General features: G+C 42.7%; 1 protein-coding gene across 1 annotated transcript; it reads right to left on the bottom strand.

Annotated features, from left to right (window-relative positions):
* Positions 1-19,197: 19,197 nt before the first annotated feature.
* LOC121053483 (mitogen-activated protein kinase kinase kinase 18-like) lies at positions 19,198-20,712 on the bottom strand. Its single transcript, XM_040520447.1, is given in 2 exon segments — positions 19,198-19,259; positions 19,262-20,712. Coding segments are annotated over 2 exon segments (1,320 nt in total). The 5' UTR covers positions 20,520-20,712.
* Positions 20,713-21,814: the final 1,102 nt, after the last annotated feature.

The raw sequence follows: 21,814 nt of genomic DNA, 5'->3' as shown, positions 1-21,814 counted from the left end.
CCGTGATAGGACCCGTCACATAACCCTCCCTATTTAATCGCACCGCATTTCAGGTTTCACCCCCTCCTTTACACCAAGTCGGGCAGTCCCCTCTTGTGCCTTGGTAGATCCGAAAGCAGCAGAGGCTTTCGTTACACCACGATTGCCCGTCCATACTCCATCATGCCTACCCTTGCCTTGGTACGTCAAATAGTTCGAAGCCATGCTTCAAATCCCACCTTACCCATTTCGGGATGTGGTTAGCACTGAATTACTTCCAGGGTTTCCCGTGATTCGGTCCTTAATTGCCATGATGTAGGATCAAGATGTCGACCAGAGGGGGGTGAATAGGCGATTAAAAATTAAATCACCTCTAATCAAAACTAACCTAAGTTGCTAGGCTTGATGGAGAGCAAGACTACACAAGCAACTAAGTTAAGTTTTGCAATCCTAGGGTGATATTGTCTCAATTATATCACTAGGAATGTAAATCACACCTCCTAAGTCTAGTTTTGCAATTCTAGGGTGAAATGATCCACAAGTATATCTCTAGGAATGTAAATTGCACAAATGTAAATGTGATAAGCAAGAGAGACAATGAGACAAGCAATTTTTCTCCGAGGTTCGGAAACTCGCCGGTTTCCTACTCCCCGTTGAGGCGAGTCCAACTCCACCGCTCAACCACAAAGCCACCGCACGCCCCCTTCATCAAGGGGTGGGTAAAACGGGAGCCGGCCCAAGGAGAGGACTACCCAAGCCTCGATCACTAAGGTTGTTCTTCCTCCACTCCGGAGATGGCGAACACCGAGCCACTCACAAGCCGGCGCCGGGCCTCTTGCACAACTTCTTGGAGAGATCACCGGGCAACTCCTCCACAAGCCGTCTTCCAGGGTTTCCCGTGAACCGGTCCTTAATTGCCATGGGTGCGACTCTCAAAACCATGCACCCACAGCCCACCATTATCAATATTTTAGTTGACATTAACCCGAACCGGGTAATGAATCAATATTACAGCTATTCAGAACTAAGCATGATTAAATGTGATCCCATGAGCTACTTGTTCTAAGCACGGCTAAGCATTAACCTAGGCCTAACTCTAATCAAGTTACCCCTGGTCTAGCATGAATAAAGTTGGAGAAACAACGGCATAATAATAAGGTTTACCCGAAAAATAAAATACAGCAAATACTTTAATTAAAACAATGCATGTTTGAATAAAGAAAGCGGGGAATTTGCAATAATGGGCTCAATATGATTAAAGATGAGTGCCACTTGCCTTGCTCTGGCCCCTGGGGTACTTCGGCGACGATCTTGAAGTAAACCGGCTCTTCGGCGGGGTCCGAATCTAAGAGACAAAGCACAAAAATAAATAAAAGGCATAAACTCTACTGAAATAGCAAAAGAAAGTATTTTTAATGGATTCTTGACAATTTTATGAATTTAATGAAATTTGAATGGACCTAAACAGAGACTAGATGAATTACTTATGAATTTTAGAAGTTTTCTGGGTTTTTAGACTAAAGAGAAAAGTCCTAAATCAATTATTGCGCAATTAATGGGGTTGCTGACGTCAGCGAGGAGAGAGGAGGCGCTGACGCTGACAGGTGGGGGCCACCTATCGGTGGGAGAGAGGGGAGAGGAGAGGCTGACGGCTGGGCCCCACGGGAGGAGAGAGGGAGGAGGCTGGGTGGCCAGTGGGCCTGTCCGGCCAGAGAGAGAAACAGAGAGGGGAAAGGAGAGCGCGGCCGGCGGCGAGAGCTTCGGGCGACGTGGCAGCGGCTGAGGGATGGTGGCGGCGACGACCGCGCACGAATCGGCGGCGCAAGGGCGCGGCCGAGAGGGGGAGCAGTGGCCGGCCAACACGACGGCGACGAGTGCGCGACGCGCGCACAGCGGCGAGAGGTGGCAAAGGGTGCCGGCAGCGGCGACACGGCGACCGCGTGGTGATGGCGGCAACGAGGGAAATGCGGCGATGGCGGGGAGGTGGCGCACAACGCCCGGCGACGGCGCGGGTGGCCCGGCGGTGACGGTGAGGACAAAGGAGAGGAGGAGAGGGAGGTGGGGACGCTCACCGGCGCGAGGAGGCGGGACAGGTGGCGACGTCCGACGGCGTGGACGGCGAGACCGGGCGATGGGATCGGGGTGGCGGTGGTGAGGTCGGGCGCGGCGGCGACCGGGTAGCGAGAGGATGCGCGTGCGCTGGAGATGCCCGCCGGCGACGACAGGGGCGGCAGCAAGTCGGCGACGGCGAGGCGGAGGTGGTGACGCGGCTGGATGGCGGCGAAGGGCGTCCGGCAGCGAGATCGAACGGCGGCGACGACGGGGCAGCGCGGCGGCGGCTCGGGCGGGTGGAGGAAAAGGGTGAGCGGCGGCGCGAGGCGGCGGGGATTTTATAGGGGAGGATGGCCGGCTAGGGCGGGCGGCGGTAGTTGGAGACCGAGTCGGCGACGCGGCGGACTTGGCGGCGGCTGTTGCGGCGGCGGCGGTGCGGCGGACTCGAACTCGGCCGGCGCGGCGCAGGCGCGGTCACTGACAGGTGGGCCCCGCTTGTCAGCGGCGCAAAGGCGGAGGGAGGCGGCGACGGACTTTACGGGCGAAGGGCGCTGGCGCGCTGGGCCGAGGCGGCCTGGCCGGGAGGGAGGAGGCGCGCGCGCGAGACCGGCTCGGCTGGGCCGGCCTGGAGGGAGAGGTGGGCCGGCTCGGCTGGGCCGGCCCGGGAAGTAGGAGAGGAAAAAGAAAAAGGAAAAAGAAAAGGAAGGGGAGGAAAATTGGACTTCGGCCCAATTTGAGAAGGAAGGGAAAAAGAAAGGAAAAAGGAGGGAAAAAGGAAAGCCCCACTTTTGCCGAGTTTTAAATTAATTTGTTTGGCCAAATTTTATACTTCTTCAATTTGAGTTTAAATCATGTTAATTGATTTGCGAACCTCGATTTAATTAACTTAATTTCTTTTAGAGGGATTTTTCCTGAGTTAATTAAGTCGATTATTATTTACGGATTTCTTTTACGAACTTAGGTTTGGGACAAAACTCCGGGTGTGACAACTAACCATTACACTTGAGATATGTGTTTCAGTTTAGATTCACACATGTGTGCCCATGGATGATTATTGATGGATTAATTTTGATGGCGCAATGCAAATTGGAAGGAGTCGGTAAAACTAGCGTTTAAGTTTTAGGTTGATCGAAGTGAAGGGGAAATCAAATTTTTCCTAGTTCATCTTTAGCTTTGCCGTACTATTAAGAGGGGTAATGACCTAGCAAAGAGATGATTTTAACTGCCACATTAGGTCATTTGCGTAAACAACATATTTTCATTCATGAAAATTTCACGGGAGTCGGCCAGACCTAGGTCGGTCAGACCGAAGACTGTCGGTCGGTCTGGCCGAAGGCCACACCCCAGTCTGACCGGCCATCTTGTGGCGGTCTAACCGGCCAGTAAGTTCGGTCTAACAGTGGTTGTATGGGCGGTCTGACCGGCCCCCTGGAGGCCGATTTTTGGCCCCTCGGGGTGGCCGATACAGAGCTGACGGAGCCACAGTCGGTCAGACCGAGCTGATGGCGGTTTGACCAAGCTGAGGTCGGTCTGACCGGCTTCTCAACATCGGTCTGACCGGCCAGGCCCCTGACATCACCTGTTAGAGCTCCAACGGCTAGTTGTCTAGCCGTTGCACAGTAGCACGGTCTGACCGGCCACATACCTCCGGTCGACCGGCAATACACAGAATTGGGGCATTTCGACCCCAACGGCTAGAATTTGATGGTTGGGGTATAAATACCCCCCACCAGCAGCAAGGGAGCTCTCTTGGCTGCCATTTCATTTGCTCACATCCCTTGCATCTCTTTCACACTCATTTGAGCTTAGGGTTCATTCATTTAGTGTGTTTGAGGGAGTTCTAGGCAAGAATCAAGTGCATTGCTTCATTGTAGAGCTAGTGTGGCACTTGATCATCTCCACGCTGGGTCATCGCTTATTACTCTTGGAGGTTGCCGCCTCCTAGACGGCTTGTGGAGGAGTTGGCCGGTGATCTCTCCAAGAAGTTGTGCAAGAGGCCCGGCGCCGGCTTGTGAGTGGCTCGGTGTTCGCCATCTCCGGAGTGGAGGAAGAACAACCCTAGTGATCGAGGCTTGGGTAATCCTCTCCTTGGGCTGGCTCCCGCTTTGCCCACCCCTTGACGAAGGGGGCGTGCGGTGGCTTTGTGGTTGAGCGGTGGAGTTGGACTCGCCTCAACGGGGAGTAGGAAACCGGTGAGTTTCCGAACCTCGGAGAAAAATTGCTTGTCTCTTTGTCTCTCTTGCTTATCACATTTACATTTGTGCAATTTACATTCCTAGAGATATACTTGTGATCATTTCACCCTAGAATTGCAAAACTAGACTTAGAAGGTGTGATTTACTTTCCTAGTGATATAATTGAGACACTATCACCCTAGGATTGCAAAACTTAACTTAGTTGCTTGTGTAGTCTTGCTCTCCATCAAGCCTAGCAACTTAGGTTAGTTTTGATTAGAGGTGATTTAATTTTTAATCGCCTATTCACCCCCCTCTAGTCGACATCTTGATCCTACATAATGGCAATTAAGGACCGAATCACGGGAAACCCTGGAAGTAATTCAGTGCTAACCACATCCCGAAATGGGTAAGGTGGGATTTGAAGCATGGCTTCGAACTATTTGACGTACCAAGGCAAGGGTAGGCATGATGGAGTATGGACGGGCAATCGTGGTGTAACGAAAGCCTCTGCTGCTTTCGGATCTACCAAGGCACAAGAGGGGACTGTCCGACTTGGTGTAAAGGAGGGGGTGAAACCTGAAGTGCGGTGCGATTAAATAGGGAGGGTTATGTGACGGGTCCTATCACGGTCTCCTTTCCGGTATACCATTGTGGTATGTCGGCGCACGTTTAAGTGCAGTGGAGTCGTGTCTTGTGGGTACAGTAGTACCTCTGATCAGAGTATAATCTATTCGAATAGCCGTGCCCACGGTTACGGCCGGACTCCCAGCTTCACTGTGATTAGTTGAACCTGTAATGACTTGGGTAAGCTGGCTTTCACTTGGGACTACTGCAACGTGGTGTAACATTGAGTAGTGGTTGGGCCTGTCGCAACGTGGTGTAACGTTGGACAGTGTTGTGGTATCTTTACAACTGTTTTATATTCAATCTTTTATTTACTTAATTACCTTTATTCAATTTAATCTCTGTCATTTATTTAAATGCTGCTTTATTGCAACTAACCCTAGCATGTCCTTGTTAATCCTTATGCATCATTTATTACCCCTTTTCCGTGCTGCTTGTTGAGTACGGTGGTTTGTACTCAACCTTGCTCAATTTCTCCCTTCAGAGTTAGAAGTTGAGTCTGATGGAGGTGACTCTCAGGAGTGAGCTGGTCTACCGTCGAAGCGTTGCCTGAGGACTGGAGCCGTACCCGTTGGAGCTTGTCTACCGATCTTTCGGCTGCATTTTCGTTAGAATAAGTGTTATTTTCAGTTGTTTCTAAGAACGATGGTTATGTAATCAATATTATATTTTTGTGTACCCTGGCTGGTTCTGGACAGGGATTTTAATACACAATTAAGTTTAGAAATTCGTGTGAGGAATTTCTGGACGTGACACTTGTGTCCGCCCAAGGGTATAAATATGTGTGCCCAGGGTCATTGTAAATGATCTACAAATCAATTCGATCAACTTCTTTCGGCGCATCGCCACCCTCTTGTCCAAGGTTTTCAACTCTAGCGGAACTTGGCACTTGACGTGGGGCTGCATCGTCTCGATCTCCGACGTAGGGGTAAGTCCTACATTCCGCCAGGCCACGATACTCGTTCAGCTAGATTAGAACCATCTCGGTTCGGTCTGATCTTCTAATCCAGTTGCGCGATTGCTAGTTATCGTATCAGTTTCAACTTAGATCACTTTCGTGTTTTGAGTTGATCTGGTCAATCACTTTGGGCGATCTATTTTGGTTTGATATTCGCTATTTGACATATTCAATCTAGTACCGTCTCGGTTCAGTCCGATCTAGTAGATTGCGTTTGTCAGATGGTTTATATCAGATTGATGTATCGGAGTACCAGCCGGTAGGTTATCAGTCATCGGCTCATTGGCTTGATTGCAATCTAGATCTATTTTGTATCTATCCTGACATTGCTAGGTTTAATCTTGAACTGTCTCGGTTGGGTCTGATCTTCTATGATTATTCTTAGCAATCTGGGCTAGATATTTTATAGATCTTGGTTGTTTGTCCGCCGTCTATAGCCGATGATTTTGGCCAATCTACGTGCTTATCATATTTACATCAATAGAGTAGCCGATTGCCTTACTGTCTTATTTTTATACAAATCGGCTTGAATTTAGTTAGATCGGCAGTTATTTATGTTGCATCGGCTTATGAGAATTATATGCAAATTGGTTTTAGTCGATCATAACATATGATTCATTGTTGATTCCAAGTAATTCGTCGATTTATTTATTAGCCTTATCGATCTTCATGTTTCCTATGATCATATCGTGCTCGACTGCATACTGTCTTCGTTAAGTCCAAGCTCTACACGTCTAGTTCGATCTGGTTATAGGGGTTCGTTCGATCGACTGAGATTAAGAAGTAACTTGATAGATTGCGTTGGTATAATATTTATTACAAGTCTATTTCTATTGGTGTTTCTAGCCGATCCATGCTTTTTACAGCCGATCGTTTATCCTATCGGCTAATCATTGCAGCATCAACATCCGATCGGCTAGATATTTTGTTACCTATCGGCTCGATAGCCGATCGGCTTGTTTTATTGTTTATCTTGTCAGTTGCAGGATCAAACTGACTGGCACGCCCGCGCATCTTTCTAAGAATTTAGGTCCTGCACTGGAGCTGTCTAAGATTAACTACCAGGCCTTTGTGTGTGACACGTCAGATCATATTTTTGACGTCAACACATGTATTGGATTCTCAGACGATCCAAGCTTTCAACAGCCGATCGATGAGTCTATTGGCTAAATACTGTTACATGAACGTCCGATCGGCTGGTTTCTCAATTACCTATCGGCTTGATAGCCGATCGGCTTGTTTTACTGTTTATCTTCTCAGTTGCAGGATCAAACTAACTAGCACGCCCGCACACCTTCTAAGAATTTAGGTCATGAACTGGAGCGGTCTTAGAGTGACTCCTAGGCCTTCATGTGTGACACGTCATTGGGTCAACTTTTAACATCAACAGAATCCTAATCCAATCTAGATTACCTATGTTACAATTACCAGTTCCATAAACGGACTCTAAGTTTTATTTCCGAATCAAATCTCTATCTATATCCTCCCTTGATCGGATTTCTGACTTTCTGTCTGACTCGATCTTTATCTTTAGTCCGATGCACCTTCAATGCCTTACCCAATCCAGCTTCCCGTCCCTATCCGATTCGGCTTTGGTTCTAGTTTGATTCGGACTCTGCTAACAACTTTCCTCGCTTTGTCTGATCGTACCTTTAATTGGTCGCATGTGTCATTAACAGACAAAAGCCAAATTTTGTTGTTAACACCGGTATCGGTGGTGGGCCGAGCGGCGGTTGGGAGGAGGCAGGGGTGAGTTGTGCGTGTATTTTTCTTTTTTTTTTCTTGTTTCCATTTTTTTTTTGCATGTGTCAAATGCGTTTCTTTTTTCTTTTTACTTGTACAACGATTCTTTTTCGTGGATTGGACGGATGGACGAAACTCTCGTTTAAAAATAGTAAAGATAATTATGTTATTATTATTATTATCATCATCTTTCCTCTGTCCAAAATTATAAGAAGGATGTTTGCATGCTGTAAAAATAAATTGTTGATATGCATTTTGATCTCACAGTGGTTCTAATTATGCTCGTGTGATACACGTATCCCAATCATACAACAATACTATACTACTCGATCAAGAAAAATCCTACGACTACACATGTATTGATGTTGTGATACGATACTGACAACCGTAGCGGTTACGTACCCGTTCTCCGGGATGAGAGAGAGGGATTGAAGGGAGGCTTGTACGGCACTAAGGTCTTGTTTAGTTCTCTTTTTTCCAAAAAACATCGTGTCGAATTTTTGAATACCTAAATAAAGTATTAAATATAGATAAATCAAAAAACTAATTACACAGTTATGAAAGAAATCTTAAGACGAATCTTTTGAGCCTAATTAGTCCATGATTAGCTATAAGTGCTACAGTAACCAACATGTGGTAATAACGGATTAATTAGGCTCAAAAGATTCGTCTCGCGGTTTCCAGGCTATCCGTGAAATTCGTTTTCTCATTCGTATCCAAAAACCGGTTTCGATATCCGGTCAAATATTTAACGTGACATTTTTTCCAAAATTTTTCTCAATCTAAACACCCTGGTCGATTCCATTCGTTCGCGCGTACGTAGCTCGCGCCGCCGCCCCTCGATCGGTCCGGTCCTGCCCTCGGAATTCGGAAGGGGCTCGACGGTTCCGGTCGTTTTCATGCCGCGTGCACGTTTTAACCCACTCTTTTTGTTTAAATTTAAAGTTTCAATCTTAAATTTAAATTTGATTTTGGGATTTTATTTATCAAAATTAATTTATTTTTCAGCGTTAGCTATTAGATCGCTAAGACAACATATATTAAATTTTTATTTATAAATTATTTTTTATTTACATATATGTTATTTGGTTTTTTTACGAAACATCCAACCAATCGCCTCATTTTTTCTGGCCTTGCCCTTGGTGTGCGTACGTGGCTCTGATTATTTAGCGGCACGTAATTAAGTGCGTGACGCGCGGGTCCGAAAGCTAGCGTAAGCGTGCCTCCTGAGCCGCGTGAATGCATCGATCCCCGGAAATATATTTATTCAGGCCCGGTTAGTTCCTAAAAACTTTTCGTAAAAACATCATATCGAATTTTTAAACACCGAAATAAAGCATTAAATATACATGAACAGTTATGCGGAAAATTGTGCGACGAATGTTTTAAACCTGATTAGGCCGTGATTAGCCATAAGTGCTATAGTAACCAACATATGCTAATGACGGATTAATTAGACTCAAAAGATTAGTCTCGCGGTTTTCACGTGAATTCTGAAATTTGTTTTGTAATTAGACTACGTTTAATACTTTAAATGTGTTTAAATGTGTGTTCAAAAACTTGATGTGATGTTTTTGAAAAAAGTTTTACAAACTAAGGCCTTGTTTAGTTCCTAATTTTTTTCTAAAAACATCACATCGAATTTTTGGACACCTAAATAAAGCATTAAACATAGATGATCCAAAAAACTAATTGCACAGCTACAGAAGAAATCATGAGACGAATCTTTTGAGCCTAATTAGCCCATGATTAGCCATAAGTGCTACAGTAACCAACATGTGCTAATGACAGATTAATTAGGCTCAAAAGATTCGTCTCGCGGTTTCTAAGCTAGCCGTGAAATTCGTTTTTTCATTCATGTCCGAAAACCCCTTCCGACATCCGGTCAAACATTAAACGTGACACTTCTTCCAAATATTTTCTCCATCTAAACACCACCTAAACATGGTTTATATATATGTTGTAACATCAGCCGGGTGCACCTGGAACGCGTGCGTCCATCATAAATAAAGGCGCGTGAACTCAACTGATGCTTTCTGATTGGGTCTTGACTCTTGAGCACCTTAATTACTACCAGGTGCCGGTTTTTCCTAAGTGGGGACGTCTCCGGTTTCAGCCAGGTCTTTCAATTTTTTTAAAAACATCACATCGAATTTTTAGACACCTAAATGAAGCATTAAACATAAATAAATCAAAAAACTAATTACACAGTTATAGAAAAAATCTTGACTGAATCCCGTCAGAATGTTACCGACCGGCTGTACGTGTTTCACCATCAGTTTATTCATTTATTGTGTTACATTTTTTTTTCCTTTGAGAGTAGGCAGTGCGCGTTAGCCTGTTAGGTCCGAGCAAGTTTAAAATGTACTCTAGTCTTTTTCTATTATAAACCTAAGTAAAACATGTCACCCAAACACTTTTTAGAAGCAATGAGAAATTGTTTTCAAGACCCTACTACGATACCTAGCCTAGGAATGCCCCCCAAATCTTCTCTCACAACCTCATTTCTATCGGCTTTAAACTCAACCACTATCTCTTTTTTCATGTGGATGATAATTCCACGGCATGTCTTTCTCGTTTTTCTCTCATGTCATGTCCTTCTCCTCCAGGGCATTTCTCCATAACTTCATTACATCGATCTCCTTCATCGATGCGGAGGGTCCTTTGCCGATGGCACAAATCTTGTTGCAAAAGATCAAGCTTGTTGTCTATGTCAGCCCTCTCATACACCCGGGTGTTGAGTGCCAACATCGTCCCGTCCAACCGACCAAGTATTACTATAACAAGCTGCTTGTTTGTCTATAAAACCTGTTGTAAATGAATTCTGAGTGTTGAGTCTATGGTCTACAAATACTTCACGAAAGCACTTAAATTTATGATTTCACATGGAGGCATGGAACATACTTTGAATTTAAACTGTAGTGTTTGAAATTATGAATTTAAACATAGTTGAAATCTATGCATTACAAATATTTATATTTAAATTATTATGATGCTAAACTAGCCATAAACATAAAGTTTATGTTGAAATTGAAGAGAAAAAAATGAATATGAGCTAAGAAATGGGGATTGTTGTTGGAGTTGGAGGCATGTTTTGGGTTCTTAAAGAATAGAGGTAGCCCTTGCTTGGCACTGAGGGCTCTAGAACATGGGCTATTGTTAGAGTCTTGGAGATACACTTTTAGTTTTCAATAAGACTTCTAGTTTGTATAATGACTCTTAGATTTTCTCTTTATATATCTCTCGTAATCTATACAGAAAGTGTGCAATTATATGTTGTTATTGCATTGTGTTGTAATTATCTTCTTATAATGGTTATTGCTAGTTGGTACATTTTTCCAAAAGTGTTTCCATGTTAAAAACAGTGTTTTTGTTTGCCCATATTTTTCTAACACTAGAATTATTGGTCCTTTGCATCTGTGATCGATGTAGATGACAGTGTTATAAATATTCCTTTATCTAAAATGAATTAAAACTTGACAAATAATCAACATTTCGGCACGATATCACAAGTTCAATATGAAATCTAATATATATGTTGTGTTATGATAGCTTTGTTAAAGCATACGGAATTATACAGTACCTAAGCAATATTTTCAAGAGAAAATATACAATATGTCAATGAGTTCATCTCAATTCAACGATTTACCATTAACATTGTCATTTTCTATAACATACCTCCAAATTTACCAATTACTCCCTTCATTCTATAATATAAAACATAACCATTTTTTTCTTTGTTTCATTAAGGCGTGCATGCAAGTATGAATTATATAGCATATTTTTCATCATCAAAACACCCAACCACGTTACATGCAGGCATACATGTACCTAGTTAATCCAAACGAGAAGATAATTATAACTATTTCTTGGTCTTTGGATTGGTGGTGGTTGTGCCTTATATTATGGAATAGAGGGAGTATTCTACAATATGTCATTGGCCTCGATGGTATTTCCACAAATACCCTGACAGCCATACAAGGCTAACAATTTATTTAGTATTATAAGTTTCAAAAAATAATAATATATTTTAAGTATCCTCCTTACACAATACTGAAGTTTGTGCATTAATTTTTATTATTTTTCAATTTTTTTATTAAATGCGTTTTTATATGGCAATTATTAATGTAAATATATTTCCTATGCTACATAAAATATTATTGTGCTATCATCTTTTGTGTAAATAATTCCTTTCACCCCGTAGAAATAACTTTTTAGAAAAATAAAAAATATCGAAACATATAAAGACATCAATGTTGTGCACGGAGACTAAAAAAATTCATAATTTTCTAAAAAGTATATCAGGGCTTAATATATTTCCTATGTTACATAAAATATTATTATGCTATTATCTTTTGTGTAAATAATTCCTTTCACACCATATAAATAACTTTTCAAAAAAAATAAAAAAATGGAAACATATAAAGAACATCAATGTTGTGCAAGGAGACTAAAAATTTCATAATTTTATAAAAATTATATCAGGGCTAATCGACTGTCAACCCTTTTATATCTATAATGGCCTTTTGGATATTTTTTGAAAAATAATCAGCTCAATAGCATGGTGTAGAACAATTGGTAAACTCGGTAGTATATTATAAAAAGATTTCATGTTAATGGTAAATTATTGAACTAGAACAAACTGGATGGTATAAAGTAGATTGTCTCTCTATAAAATTTACGCAGCCTGTCTTCATCCGATTTTGCATAAAAGGTTAAGCGTTTATATATATATGGGACCTCTGTTTATAGAGGTACCTGGCTTAAAAACAACCTAGAAAAAATGAGGGTGCTTCGAAGGAGGAATAGTCATTTCGATCCAGAGATGGTCGACATCTTAGGCGATCGTAAGTAGGAATGGAATTTTTATAAGCGGTATATTAAGTTGGCCGCCTCTACTAACGAGGTCGTTTATTTCCTTTCAAAATAGAATTTTCAGAAACTGTAACTTACCGTAAGGGCGGTAGAATGCCTCAATTTTTTATGTCGGCGAGATAATAGTTGATAATTTTTTTTATTTGAGATTTTTCAGGTGCCTATTTTCTAGGAAAGAACTTTTGAATGTTTTCGAACAACCTCGATATTATTTAGCAAGACGTGGTTTCTAGCAAAGTTGCAAATCTCGAACGAGAAACTACAACTTTGTATTTGGTGACCTTTTTATTTAAAATTATTTAGACTGTCAAATAAGTACTATAAGCTTTAGAGATTTAGGGTCAAAGGAATAGTATCTGGAATTACAATAAATGCTTGAATAGCTGAGATAATAAGAATACTACAAGTGAAGAGAGGTCCAAGTAATTTTAATCACATATAACCGTATGATATTTTGGGCAACAAATCATGTAACTTGACTTTTGGATGTGTGACCATAATTAGATGCCTAGTAAAAAAATATTTTTAGTGCTTTACTGTGGCTAAAAAAATCAACAACTTAAAAATTCATTTACACACGAGGGTGTATTAAGACAACTAATTGTGGAAATTATTTACACACTGATGCATTTGTAGAGACGCTGTTTACCCACATGCTAAAATATGTCATTTCCATGCTGAAATATGTCAGTGGTTGCACTTGGTTGACTCAACGGCCTGTACAAACGTGTTTCTACATGCCACTATAAATGCTTTTTATTTGATACTTGCTAAACTTAATCGGAAACAAATAGTGTCTAAAATTTGGGAGAAATATAATTATATAGAGACTGTTTTGTTCATTTACCGGGGTCATCTGATATGGGCACCAACGTTTTAAAAATAATATCTTTAAAGTTATGAGAAGAAAATCCGAGCCACATTATGGTTTCATATCAGTGCTACGCATAGGGGTAAGATGTAGTATATGTGTACATTGTATTTATGCCGTGCTTTTAGAAAAAAAATGAAGTGTTCACTTAATAGGTGTCAAAAATAAAGAACCTCACAATAATTTTGGAATCAGTACTATCCCATATTCACTATTGGGCCTTAATTAGGGAGCATGTTGTGTTTGGTGGCGTAGCCTCCATGTAATTCACTCTTGTTTGCTTCGTGATGTCAACTTGACTCTTTGATCCTCCTAAATGATGCAGGGAATATAGACCATGGCCATTGCATTACGGCTATTTTCACCCTAATCTTTTCACTTTTATTTGTAACCTAAAATTTAATTTTTTAGCTTTAGACTTGGAGTATTATAGGTTTTTTCTATCGCTAAAAATATATAAAATTTTATTCATAAATTATTGTTTATTTACAAATATATCATAACAATCATCCCTCTGAAACATAATATAATAAATTACAGAGTAATTAAATATCATGTTTGTTAGATTCCTACCAGATAGCCAGATACCAAAACACAAAAACTACATAAACGAAAAGAAGAAGAAAATATATTGTGACATCTTACGTTTATTTTTCCTCCGAAATTACTATTTATTCTGTAGGAATTTGAAATGCCGTATCTCTGGCTGTACAGCATCCGTCTTTGATCCTCCTAAATGATGCAGGGAATATAGACCATGGCCATTGCATTACGGCTATTTTCACCCTAATCTTTTCACTTTTATTTGTAACCTAAAATTTAATTTTTTAGCTTTAGACTTGGAGTATTATAGGTTTTTTCTATCGCTAAAAATATATAAAATTTTATTCATAAATTATTGTTTATTTACAAATATATCATAACAATCATCCCTCTGAAACATAATATAATAAATTACAGAGTAATTAAATATCATGTTTGTTAGATTCCTACCAGATAGCCAGATACCAAAACACAAAAACTACATAAACGAAAAGAAGAAGAAAATATATTGTGACATCTTACGTTTATTTTTCCTCCGAAATTACTATTTATTCTGTAGGAATTTGAAATGCCGTATCTCTGGCTGTACAGCATCCGTCTTTGATCCTCCTAAATGATGCAGGGAATATAGACCATGGCCATTGCATTACGGCTATTTTCACCCTAATCTTTTCACTTTTATTTGTAACCTAAAATTTAATTTTTTAGCTTTAGACTTGGAGTATTATAGGTTTTTTCTATCGCTAAAAATATATAAAATTTTATTCATAAATTATTGTTTATTTACAAATATATCATAACAATCATCCCTCTGAAACATAATATAATAAATTACAGAGTAATTAAATATCATGTTTGTTAGATTCCTACCAGATAGCCAGATACCAAAACACAAAAACTACATAAACGAAAAGAAGAAGAAAATATATTGTGACATCTTACGTTTATTTTTCCTCCGAAATTACTATTTATTCTGTAGGAATTTGAAATGCCGTATCTCTGGCTGTACAGCATCCGTCTTGCCTCTTAGCTTGCACGTAACACGTTCCCATCATCTCAGGTCCAAAGAAAACAATCGCTCCCCTCACCCTAAAGAAACCAAACAAACTAACAACCTATCTATTCATTTCTGTTTATCGTTAATTCGCTATAAACCAAACTTTTAAATTTTTAACTTTAAATTTAGATTTTTTATTATAGTTTATTTTTGTCCTTGTCTTTTCTCTTCTCTGCTCCTAAAAAAACGCGTATGGGCGAGTCGCGCCCCTTCGTTGTTGGCGTCCGTTCTCCTTCGCGTCGCAAGCCCAGCCCACGACGATGTCCTGCCCTTTCCGCATTTTGCTCTCTCGTAGATCTCCTCTCCTCGCCCTTTCCGCGTTTTAAACTTTCGGCCTATTCGATCTCGTCATCTCCTCGGCCTCGACGCCGCAACCCCGCGAGTTCTACCGGCCCACGCTGCCTGCGGTGATCTCCATCCGGAAGCAGCGTCCGACGTCCCGGTGCTTTCCTTTTCTCCACCACCGCCGCCGCCGAGGATCCGACGTCGCAGCCCCCGTTCTCACCTCCAACGCCGCTTCTGCCGCCGGCCGATGCTTTCGGCGCCGCTGCCCAGCACTTCCTCCGACGCCAGTGCCTTCAGAGATGTGTATATGCCCTCAAAATTTGTTGGTTATCAAAATATGTGCCGTGTGCATGTCATTGATGTCAACAATAGTACACATGTTAGTTCAGAAAACCACATGATTGAGAGGAGAGACTACAAAAAGAATGCCACATACAGAAGTATATTTCCCGGTTTTTTATTTCGTTGATTGTTCTTTCTTTTGCACAAGATTTACCAACTAATAAGATCGTGGAAGTGTATTAGACTTGCATGCTGAGGAGATAGTTAGCTGACAATGTCATGTTGCTGTGTAGTGGTTTTCCTCTAAATTTTAGTTTCAGCGTACAAGAGTTCAACTATGTTATTTTTGTTATTTTGCAAAGATTCAGGTTTATTTTCAGATAATAGAGATTGACAATTGATGTATTCATGTTTCAATAACACGGTTTCAGATAATCAGATTTTGATCAAATTGCACATCAAAGATACTACTGTTACTCGCCAAAAGGTACTACTGTTGCTTCAAAAATTAGGATAATAAATCAGTTAAACCAAATGTTGGTGTGTTTCCTTTCATCCTTTTCTAGGCTGTTGGTGCAGCTAATAATCAGATAGCAGATACATATGGCCGTCCACCCGGTATCGCTGCACACTTCTACTAAGGCTGACCGCACGTGCCCTTTGTGCTACTCAGCCTCAGCGCCTTCTAGATCCTGCCTTTGGCCATGGGCTACTCCTCGTCTCTGTCAGGTCCTCTCCTCCTCACCTTGGGTCTTTTTATTTGCTTTTGGCATGATTGCTTGTGGGCACTGGTAGAATTGAAAGCTCTACGGAGGCAGTAGAAATTGACTGTAGGGGGGTGATATGATTTGGGTTTTAATTAGTAGTTTATGGGGGAGGTGGGTCAATGTTGATTCAGTCTAGGGTAAATCTTGGCCGGGGCATTGTCAAGCAGCAAAAACTTCTCAATTGATGATGTTTTGATGTACGTATGGTCTTTCGTTCTTTTATCTGAAGTTATAACTTTTTCCATAGCACCAAAGTGTCTGAATTTATGATCATGGAGGTTGCTCGAGCTGGCAAATGGGGAGAATGTTTGGTCTCTTTTGATTGGTTGGCTTCCGTGGTTGTACTTTTTATGCTATCGCTAAAGGGAGGTTCCCGCGTGTTAGATGACAAAATGTGAATATTTTTTAAGTGCAATAAATTAGAATAAAATGAAATTTTATATGAAATACTTTTTATTCTTTGTTAAGTACAATAAATATATTTAGTAATTCTTTTTATTCCCGTGGTAAAGCACGGACATCATGCTAGTAAATCTTTAAGAACACATGTATAAATTTTTTATTTACAAACCTTGATTTTTCCCTAAATAAGCTAAACATTCGCCCCCTAACCAATTCCCCAACGCACATGTTCACGAGTAAAAGACAGACTAGTTAATCTATCAATTGGATCTATTCATAGTAAATCCATAAAATAATCAATACTATATTATAGCTCAACGTCCCCTGTTACAAAGCACGGGTAAGTTGGAAAAAACGTAGGAGATGATTAGTTGGTGTATTTAAGAAAAAACCAAACAACATATTTATAAATAAAAACAATTTATGAATTAAAATTTTATATACATACTCTTAATCATCTGAAGGCCAACGGTAGAAAAATAAATTTTAAAGAAAACCCTCTTAAAATCTACTCTAAATTTAAAACTAAAAATTAAAATTTATCTTATAAAGCTAAAGCGAAAAGAGGGGGCTTGTACTTACCAAGTACCAACGAGCACAAGCATCTGCGTTCCTGTGACTCGGGTACAGCCAAGGGTACATGTTAACTGTGCCAAGGGTACATGTTAATGGACTAATCGGGGTGGGTCAGCGAGCAGCGGATGCGGACAACTTAGAACTTGTTTGGATACTCCTAACTTTCTTTTAAGCCACTCTCACATTAAGAATGTGTTTGGTTGGAGAGATTTCATGGGTTGGGATGGAGCCAACTCGGTTTTGTCCTTGTTTGGTTTGGGAGGCGGAAGGAGTGGGTCGGACCTAGGAGGGAATATTATAGCCAGATTCGGGGTGGGATGATCCGGTAAAATTTACCGGACCGAGCCGACCCATTTCCGGCCGATGACGTGTCGAGGCTGCCGTGGAGGGAGATGAAGCTGAGGCACCCGACGAGCACTTCTTGCTGCCCTTCATTGATGTACAGGTCTTTCTAGATGAATATGATGCATCCTCTTATCACTCCAACATCTGCAAATCGGCAGTACCGTACAACAAGCGGTTAACATTTCGTGCGAATTTCATCCATTTCAAAGTTTGATCGATTGTTCAACCGTGTCATTTGTTGCTTGTTGATGGCCAAAAGACATATTGGTAAAAGAAAAATAATTTGTGATTATTATCCTTATATTACTTAGAACGTGGATTAATTGGCTTGTCAATGTTCTAAAAATACTATTTATGTGTGAAGAATTGATATATTAATGCATGCACATAACTATTCTCAGTTTGTAAACTCAGTTGGTAACTTCACATATTTGTTGTGAGGAGGTAATCTCACCTTTGTATATGAGGAGGTTACTCTACCTACTTGTCCTACCAAAATTCATCCATCCAAACACAGGATAGGTTCATTCCATCCATTTTCATCTCTCTAACCAAACAGAAAACATGCTCGCTCTAACCCTTCATCCAAACAGAAAAATAAAACCGCTCTAACCCAAAAAACAGGAATGGGTCTAACCCATTCTAACTCATCCCCAAACCAAACACACCCTAAATGTTTGGATATTAATTAGAAGTATTAAATATAGATTATTAATAAAACTTACCCTATACTTTAGACTATTTCACGAGACGAATTTATTGAGCCTAATTAGTCAATGATTAGCGAATGTGATGCTACAATAAACATTTGTTAATCGTAGATTAATTAAGTTTAAAAAATTTGTCTAATGAAATAGCTTTTATTTATGTAATTAGTTTTGTTATTAGTTTATATTTAATATCCCTAATTAATGTCAAGCATCCGATGTGACAAAAGGACTAAAAAAATCTCGGATCCAAACAGCCACTTAACCAACCATCATCCGGCTTAGCCGGAAACAGGACGCGACCATTCAACTCCCTCCCGTAATCTCGCTGCTTTCCTTTCCGCCCATCAATAGCAGTGGCCGGCCGCCAGCAACCGCAACGCATGCACCGCACCTCACCCCACCTCTTGGGCCAGGTGGTTGCACGTCCTCCCCTCCCCAATTCCCCATCGCAAACCTCATGCCAAAATCAAACCAAACTCAGTTAGGCGCAACTAATCTAAGTAGCAGTACCGTACGCCTAATTAAAAAAAGCAGTACAGTACGCTAACCAAAGCTGGATTTTTCATGAAAAAGCTGGATAACGCATTTATAAATAAATAATAATTTACGAACAAAACTTTTATATACATATTCTTAGCAATCTAACGAATCAATATTACAAAATAAAATTCGATAAAACCCTTAAAATTAGCTTTAAATTTAAGCTTAAAAATTCAAATTTTAAATTATAAATATAAGCGTAAGAAATAGGAGCGAAAATTCTTCGTTCGTACGGCACCTGATTGTGACCTGTCTTTGTATAGTTTGTACGCTGACTGGTGGTGGCCTCCTAATTACGGCTCACGACTGGCACGTGACGGAAAAGGACGCCGCCGCGGGGAAAAGGTGAAAAAGTGCGCGCGCACCCGGTCGAAACGGCACGCGGGAAAGTAATTAAAATCGGCTGCAAGGCTAAGGCCAAGGCCAGCTCGGACGCGGCGGTTTAACCAACTTGATAATACTCCATTGCTTGTCTTGGTAAAGTTACAGCCGCTATTATTGTTACAATCATTATTGTTACAGCCACTAATCGCGCTGCGCCGCCGGCTGCGCGGCGAGCTCGCGCCGCCGTGGTCGAGCTGGCCGTCGGCGGAGCCCGCGCGCTCGCCACCTCCGAGCGGGGCAAGGCCGTCTGGCGCAGCCTCGTCGCCGCCGCTGAGAATGCTGGTGGTGGTGGTGTCGGGGTCGTCGGTGCGGCCGCAAACGGCGATCCAGTCGTCCACGCTCCAGGTCCAGTCGGGCTCGACGGAGGCGGCGCCGGCGGACAATGCGCGGAGGCGGTCGGCGGGGGCGAGCGCCACCGTGGTGTCGGAGTCCGTCGAGGTGTCCTCCCACGGGCGCTGGTCGAGGATGCTCTTGGGAGAGACGCGATGCTCGATCTGCGCGGCCTTGGAGTTGGGGGTGGGATTGGACGCCGCGGAGGAGACGAACGGGTGCTCGAGCAGCTGCTCCGCCGTCCACCGCTTGGCTGGGTCTCTCACCAAACATCTTGCCAGGAAATCCTTCCCTTCGGCGGAGAGCCAGGAGGGGGTCTCCGGGACGTCGGTGGAGTGCGCGACGTGGTGGAGCATGGCGACTGGATCGGCGATCCGCGGCCACGGGGCGCCGCCGGTGGCCATCTCGATGACGATGCACCCGACCGCCCAGATGTCAGCGGCGATCCCGTGTTCCTCGCCGCGCGCGGCCTCCGGCGCCAGGAACATGGGCGTGCCCCTGATCGTCACGCGGCCGCCGCCGCCGGTGGCATTACTTTCCTCGGCCGTCCAGCGCGCGCACCCGAAGTCGGCGAGCATCGCGCGCCCGTCGGCGCCGACGAGCACGTTCCGGCCCTTGACATCGCAGTGCGCGATCCCGGAGCCGTGGACATACGCCAGCCCGCGCAGGACGTCGCCCACCCGCGACCGAATCAGCGGCTCCTCGCACCGACCGCCGCAACGCTTAATCTCATCGACCAGCGACCCGCCGGGCGCATACTCCAAGAACAGCTCGTAGCGCGCCCCGCCGCTCCCGTCCGCCGCCGCCGCCGACACCCCGGAGCCGGCGCACGACACGACGAACGGCGAGCTCAGAGCGGAGAGCACACTCTGCTCGCGCCGGAGCACGCCGGCGCGAGCCACGTCCACTGACTTCACCGCGAACACGTCGCCCGTGCGGCGGCTCGTGGCGACCGACACCGTCGCCGTCGCGCCGCGCCCGATGACCGGCCCACGCTGCCACTCCCCGATCGCGCCCATTCCTGCGCTGCGTGAAACGCTAGCGCAAGAATGGGAGCAAGAGGGGTGAGCCAAAAGCTCCCACCTCCTCTCTTGTTGTTATTATCGTTGTTGTTGTTGGTAGCGTAGAAGAGGCAACTGCAGCAGGTGGATATGTGGAGTATATGTGTTTTGTGTGTTTATATAGGAGAGGGGAGGGAGGTGATGCTTTGGCACTAGAATGTGGTTAAGTGTAGGCTGTCCAACCAAAGCAACAAGGCAAACCAAAAGGGCGTGAGGGAGTCCAAGCTGGCACAAGAGGATTCTCCATTTGGCCACACATGAGTGGTGGTGGCGAGTTTGGGGAGAGGAGGAGGGGAGCTACCTACCAAAATATTAGGACTTGGGAGAGAATAATTTTCCTATTAGTACTATCTTTTATTTGTTTGTTTGTTTTTTTGGTTAATGATGGTAGCTAGAAGGGGACACTTGTCCATGTTGTCTTGTGGTTTTGCCAAGCTCATATGGCTGGAAATATAGCTTTTGTTTTTAATTGGTGAGTTGCGTATTTTGGTGGGGTTGGGTACTAGTACATGGGCAGTAGACTAGTATAGAATTGCAGATAGTTGAGAACGGATAGGGTAGGGGGGCATTGGATATATGTCATAATTCCTAAACTAAATCTGGTGTGGTATCAATTAAGTCCATACATGTATAGCTTCGTTTTGTGAGGTTATCAGGGTACAAATAGAAGAGGTTAGTTGAAGTAGTTACTCCTTCTGTCCCAAAAAAAACCAATTCTTCGGTTATTGTACCTAGCGTTTGATCATCCGTCTTATTTGAAAAATTTTTAGGAAATTAGAAAAAATTAGTCACACGTAAAGTACTATTCATAATTTATCATCTAATAAAAACAAAAATATCAATCGTAAAAAAATTTAAATAAAACGAAGAGTCAAAGATTATAGGTAAAAAGTAAAAGATTGATTTATTTTGGGACGGAGGGAGTAGTTGTGTTTATGCAGCTCATCATGTCCACTCTTGCTTTAATCTGGAGTTCCTCCAGGGACAGACCTTTCCTAGTGATTTCAGCAACCAGCTATTGGATTAGTGTCGCTCTACAAGCAAAAGGACATAGCTCTGTCACCACAGTTTAAGCATCACCCAATTGCTTGACAAGTCTCCATCCTTTCTCGCTAGAAGTAACCTTTAGCTTTGCACCCAAGACTCGCCATGATTATATTATCTTCCTTTTAATAAGGGAATGCAATCTAGGTAGTTAGTTAAATCCTTTCAGTTTCTTGATACGGATATTGATGCGTATATTTTATTGTTCG

This window comes from Oryza brachyantha, chromosome 2 (genome assembly GCF_000231095.2).
Source record: "Oryza brachyantha chromosome 2, ObraRS2, whole genome shotgun sequence".
NCBI classification, from domain to species: Eukaryota; Viridiplantae; Streptophyta; class Magnoliopsida; order Poales; family Poaceae; genus Oryza; species Oryza brachyantha.
This window is presented reverse-complemented; position numbering and strand designations above follow the sequence as displayed.